At 37.3% G+C, this 6,750-nt stretch overlaps 1 protein-coding gene across 2 annotated transcripts; it reads left to right on the top strand.

The window, feature by feature from the left end:
• The first annotated feature begins 3,060 nt into the window (after positions 1-3,060).
• LOC147761566 (uncharacterized) lies at positions 3,061-6,693 on the top strand. Of its 2 annotated transcripts, none has more exons than XM_087013319.1 (4): positions 3,061-3,189; positions 3,609-3,687; positions 4,285-4,436; positions 4,768-6,693. In XM_087013319.1, the coding sequence occupies exons 1-4, from the start codon at positions 3,078-3,080 to the stop codon at positions 5,628-5,630; spliced, it is 1,206 nt and encodes a 401-aa protein (XP_086869445.1). In that variant the 5' UTR covers positions 3,061-3,077; the 3' UTR covers positions 5,631-6,693. The 2 variants fall into 2 exon arrangements, with proteins under 2 accessions (XP_086869445.1, XP_086869446.1); XM_087013320.1 differs by lacking the exon at positions 3,061-3,189 and adding an exon at positions 3,199-3,333.
• Positions 6,694-6,750: the final 57 nt, after the last annotated feature.

Here is a 6,750-nt window from a genome sequence, read left to right as displayed (position 1 = left end):
AATTGAATAATAATAATAATAATAATAATAATAATAATAATAAGCAAAGGGGAAAAGAAATCGATCTACTACTCCAGGGGGATCAAGTCCACAGATTATACCACCCGAAATATATTTTCTTCAGTAAATTTTCAGTTCTAAACCAATTATATAATCCTACAAAAGGTATATGCATTTTCACAGATGACACTGGATGCCAGGTTATGAATGCGGGCAAAGAGGACTGTATAAACAAAGTTCATGCCAAGTTGACAAAGATGACCTGCGAAAATGAGGGCTGCTGTTGGAATCCCTGCACTACTTCTGAATGCAAAAACAAAAACGTGCCGTGGTGTTTCCTTAAATCGGGTGGGTTGATACATGTATGCACTTATGTACTATTGTACAAAATGAGCTCGCTCTCGCTCTCTCTCTCTCTCTCTCTCTCAGGCACTTGAATTATTAACTGCTAGATATTATTCCGCAATAAGAACAGTACACATGTTTAAAAAAGATAAACTGACTATTTGACACATGCATGCATTGCCAAAACGAAAAGATAGAAACTGAGCCCTTGGCACCACGCAGACACACACGACACAAGGAAAACTTACAAAAAACTTTGATTCCGGCAAAAAGTTGTTCATTATCTGTTCTCTCCCAGACTATGGCACGACAACGTGGTGCTCTACCTCGTCCCAACACCAGATGTCGACACTGTCAGGGTTTAGTCGAGCCATTACAACAGGGAAGAGGGGCTCTCCCAAAAGTGTAACGTCGTCCCCCAGCTTTAGTGAACACAGTACTTCGGTTGGGCAGCCATCACCAGGTACTTCTTTTTCAAGTGATACAAGTGGCAGCACACTATCTGATATATCACCACTTTCTACGTCACCCACAAAAAACAATGACGCTATAGACCTTTTTCATCTTTTGCGGAAATACGAAGTGCGCATGACAGGAAACGCGCGCCACAGGGGTCATGGTGGTCCTCTGCTGTTTCCAGCATGGCAATGCTAGGTGTAGATTATGTACAAGGTGCGCATGTAAAAAGGTCGTATGAAGCGTGCACTGCTTTCTGTCAAACTGAAAAGGTGGCTGAAGCACAGAAATGCTTAAACTGTAGGCAAGAAACAGCTATTTGGACGGAGAATCAAGCAATTAAATGTTTTCTTTCTCAGTTTAAATACGATGCGCTGTACAACTAGACTTCACCTAAGCGTCCGAGCCTTGGCTGCACTTTCAATAGTGTTGATAAACTAAAGCTTCAGAGTTCTTTTAAATGCTTCCGATAATAAAGATATGCGAAAGAGACTCGTTATTTTTTATATATAAAATCAAAATAGCCAGTAGACTCGTTCACAGCTTTCAAGAGTGTGGACAGGTGCGTAGGCCTACGTCTTCACAATATTGCATGTATATATGCAAGCTGTGGCGATATCACCTCATTTAAGGCAGTGTCAATTCTTTACGATTTTTATGTCTTGTTTGAAGGATGTCTTAAGAGATTTTTGAAGTGATAAAATGAATTGTTTGACTCGTACCAACTGTGTATACAGGTAAAACTGACACGCAGCTCGTTCGTCGGTGAACTGATTAAATCGTTTGGTACCTGATAAGGCATCAGGTGTTACTTGTTCAATTGTTCGGTAAGGGGGGCGGCCACAACTACGACCTTTCCTCTGTAATTAAAACCTTCTAATTTTAAGTGTTAAATAGGTGAGACAGGAATTCTTGAGTCTTTCCCAGAAGATAATTAAAGTTTACCGTGTCTTACTCTAGTATATGTACAAAATTTACGACAGGTAAAAAATGTCGGACTTTCGGTCTGACAAGTAGAAAATTTTGTCAAACTGAACCAAAACCGTCAGGCAAAAACAGAAATATTGCAAGAAGCCAAATTATTTGATTTTTTAATGTTTTCGTGCGTATTTTCATCGTTTTCAATCAAAGACAATAAAATCATTCAAATAAAGTGTTTTCCACACATTTTAAACTTTTCAACTATCTAAGACAGTTAAATATACGTAGGCATACTTTAATACTAAGCATATTTGTATTACTTTACAAATACGTTGTTAGATTATTTTTATTATCCATTTTGTATTTACCATACATGTATTATGTACGTGTAGCATACAGAAAGGCTTTCCTGCATTTTTTTTTTTTTTAAATATATGCTCATTGAATTTTCCAATTCTCTTGTCATTGAGTTCAGAAATAAATAACTATTTATTTTGCTGATAACGCGTTCAACAAGAGCCGATGTACTTTCTTCTTCGTGTGTCTCTGTTGATCTTGATAGTATGAGCCCCGTTTGTACAAATAAGTATTAACGTATATGGGACTGGATACATTATAATAAAAATTTTATTAACGTCTCACGTTAAAAAAAAATAGAACCCACCCTACTAAGGGTTATGAGAGACTAAAACCTGTGATAAGCCTACTACATTTAAAATGATCACTTATCAATAAATCACACACAAAAAGGATATTACATACAAAACTTTCTCTTTGTTGTTACACAAAAAGTCTTGAATTTTTTGTAAGTAGAATCCCCGTGTAAAACTTCACAGCTTTTACTTTCTTTTTCCATAATCTCACGCTTGAAGTTTTTTATTTATTTTTAGGCCCCGGCCTATTTTTCAATTTTTTCTTCAGATCTTTATAATGTTTTTTTTTTTCTCGCATTGTTTACCCCCGAGTTCTATTTGCCGATAGTTCGTTATATCCGTTGATTAACTAAGCATTTCTGTTTTTTATTAAAGCACGTTGATCTCCTAATATTATAGTTTTTCTTCCCGCTTTCGAAATGTTCAGCGCAAACGCGGTGCCCTGCTTTTGATCCAAACCTGCTATATTTTCCTTTGTTTATACCATATTTTTCATTCTAACGGGTTTGTTGGGAACTTATTAAACCTCATGTGTCGATATCGCTTACTATTATTGTAGCAGCGGGACAAAAAGCACGTTAACTCAGCCATGGTCTTTAGCACCGCTGTAAGTGTTTCGACATAGCAGGGCTCCCCTACCCACAATGCAATTTCCATTTCCGGAAAAGATGAAAAAGGTCTATAAAACCTACTCGCACAGTGATGTCTTCAAAATCTGTATTGACGTCATTTATGACTCAAGTTACTCACACCACCGATTTGCCCACTCCTCAAAACGCGAAAGACCGGCAAATCCACACAGAGGGATCCAAAGGTGGGTAGTCGCCGTAAATTTAATGTGAAGAGGCAAAACATTTGATCATATAAAAATACCTTGTATTTGTGGGCCACGGGGCAAAGGTGAGGTTTGGAAGCCATAGCGCAGAGCCGTTTGCAAACCGCCAGGAAAACAGTTCAGGTTCGAGTCTTTAAGTACCGTTGAGCCTACATGTAAAAACGCGCACCGAGAAGAATGATTATAATGGGACTTCAGTATTCAACAATTAAGGGGCGGATGTTATTCTGTGAACAAAATGAGATAGAAACCTAAATATATCACGCAGCTACCAACACCATGAAGCTATTTTAAGGCATTTCAGCGATTTGGAGTAGCGTCTTCTGGTGTTTGTACAGCATATGTATTACTTTACAATTTTATATGACTAATGAATTTCAAATCCATTACTATTGCAGATTACGTGGTGCCAGTAGCAGTATCAGTTGGTTTATTGGTTTTGATCGGAATTGTTATAGCCGTCGTGATGTGGTACAGGTAAGGGCTAAAATTTAGAAAAAAACTGAAGTAGAATAAACGGGGAAAAGATCAAATGAACACCAGATTTTATTGTCACTATAGATATTTTCATGGTATGAAATACACAATGTAAGTCACTGTTAATATTCATTATATGCAGTATAAGTTCTATATACATATTATAAGAACTTTTTGCTACATGTATTTTAATGGAAGGAATAGTCACTTTGATGAGACGTTTCGCATGTACATGTAGGCCTATGACTTGTTTTATTCAGTTTTACTCATATACTCTCCAAACCGTTGAGAATCTCTTGTCGAGTTTTGAATTTCTAAATCTTACAATACCATCATTTAAATTCTTTTTCATTTATAAACTAGTTGCCGAAAAAGTAACAACTTACATACCGTGTATAGATATAAATAACAGGTTATGGTGTGAGGTGATGATATAGGGGGTAGGGGGGTTCAATATTTCCAGGAAAATCGATTTCATTGTATGTTAAGGTTCAACGCGCATTTTATGCCTTTATCCGAGCTGAAAAAAATGTTCTCCTCTAACAATAACATTTCATCTTACGATCTCTTAATTAATGGACATCTTTTTAAAACTAGATGCCGCCGAGCAAAAAGATCCAAGAGTGACAACCCCAGTTCAGAACCAGCCGTCAAATACAACAACAAGCACGACGTAGATATGGAGCCAGTTTTTATGCACGCTAACGATATATACGACGGCTGTGAGATACAGAGTGACACGTTTCCAGGTATACTTGTATCCATTCATGACTTGTTTCATTAATGAATTCTCTCATGGTTCTTGTGCAGCCTGCGCTTCCCGTTTGTTCATGTTTGTCTTTGCTTTAAATCACCTGTTTTCGTCAGTGGTCTTACTGCCCACTGTCTGTTAATTTTCTTTTTCAACTTGAATTTCGGATTGCTTCTCTTTTTATCAGTTGTCTTCTTGTTTCCCCTCGATTTATCTTATATCAAACTTATTTAAGTTTTCATTTCATGTGGAGTCACAGGAAATTAAATATAAAATGATTTATGATACACCAGCAAGTGTTTATTCTTTTTATTTGTGTATTTATATAGATCACACGTTAAGGGAACCAACAGAGGTGGACAATGTTTCAACACCACAGGAATCTGGAATGATGCCCGATGTTGCGAACCCCCTGTATATGGCTCCAGTGTCCACCGTTAACAAGGGCGTGACCAGCGGTCAAACACGCGGGGTGGACAAAGCCGGGCCAGATCAAATGTCAAAGGCAAAGCAAACTGCCAATGGTACCAAGGAACCAACGGCTCAAGACCAACACAGACAAATGTTGACAAATGGTAACTCCTTTGCAGACACATTGGAGAACGACACATACACGTATTTTCTACCAGATGCTACCCTAAAGAAACTCACTAGCGGCAAAGATGACGCCCCTCGTTCTGCGGGAAATAAAGAACCGCCACACAACACATATGATGTCCCACGTTCTTTGATCAATTGGTCCAAGACGGGAGCTACCGATGATGCGCCAAGCCCCCTTTTGAAAGATGAGCTTGCCCCTCACGACCACGTTCAGCCACGTACTACTTCGTCTGGAAGCTCCGATACCGTCCCCGGTCAACAACAAAAGAGTACCAAAGACGGAAAAGCAGGGCAGGTGCCCAAAGAATCCGCCACGAATTCCAGCCGTCAGAATGGTCGAGGAAATCGTCCCCCGCCAAAAGACCTGTATGCGAAAGTGGACAAACACAAAAAGGGCGCTAAATTCGCTAGGGGTGACAGGTCCGATGCAGTTGCAAACTTGGACCAAGTCCTCCAGGACTTGCAGCAGACGAATGATTCCCTTGAGCAAGTTGCCATTAGACTGGAAACACAAGACGAGGACGGGAACTCCAAGGTTCCGACATCGGAGAATGTCTACGTGAACCAAGGATATGTGAAAGAACATTTTTAAGATGTTAAATTTTGAGGAGTTGTTTTATTGCCAAACAGTATTATAGCCCCATTCACAATTATGAAATTCCTTTTGTGTGCATGCATCTTGCATCTTGCTTACGAAGAATGCAGTACTGCAGGTACCTTGTATCAAGATACTGAAAGGAATTAATTCAAATTGTGGGAACACAATGGGGAGGGGGTCTTTTTAACCATATGTGTAAGCTTCATGTATATTGAATGTTACACGCTTACGAATGTTGAAAAACTATTTACATAATTTCGATGTTTACTTTTCAATTTCTATTGACTATGTATTGAACTTTCATAAACTATGACATGATTTTAAAACAATTCACTTTGTATTTCTTTAAAGGGATAATAACTATTCGTATGAGATCTATATTTCACAATAAAAACATTGTGAACAACTCACAGAAATATAATATATTCTTTTTTTTACCACAAAAACAGCAGTTATAGCTATTATTTTGATATCTGAGCTTGTCTTTAGACTGCGTGACCTCCATTGATGGCTATACTCTGTAATAATCTATAATTATAACAAAAAACAAAACAAACTTTTTAGAAAAAAAACAGGGACTAACTTTGAACGTAAAAATGGATTCATTAACCATTGGTAAGTATGGGAAAATTGTTGTTTACTTCAAGAAAATTCATTTTTTGGCCAAAACGAAGACTTATTATCCCTTTAATTTTTAATTAAAGTCATTAATGTAAAAGAAGAGAACCATTTTACAGAAAACCAATTTAGAAATTAATCCTCTGAAAAAATTGCTTGCATGCTTATGTTCAAAGCACTGTAAAATAATATTTTTGAGGATTGAAAAAGTACTTTCAAGAAGTATGTCTACGTTACTAACATTCTAATATTTTTACTTGCTTCCACATTTTTGAAATTGAAAGCTGTACAAAGGAAGGGAGGGAGGAGTAATTTTTGTGTGATAAAAAGGTAAAACACATGTTCACATATCAATTTCTTGGGACTTTCATTTCCCATAATTAAACTGGAAATTTTGTTGCTCGCTTGAATATTTGGAATAAATAAACATGTCTTTACATCATAATATTTTGTTTCTGATACTTTTTTCTACTTTAATACATATTCTCTCTAAAGT

The sequence above is a fragment of the Lingula anatina genome, chromosome 5, assembly GCF_051362555.1.
Source record: "Lingula anatina isolate TDL-2025a chromosome 5, LinAna3.0, whole genome shotgun sequence".
Taxonomy (NCBI): domain Eukaryota; kingdom Metazoa; phylum Brachiopoda; class Lingulata; order Lingulida; family Lingulidae; genus Lingula; species Lingula anatina.
This window is presented reverse-complemented; position numbering and strand designations above follow the sequence as displayed.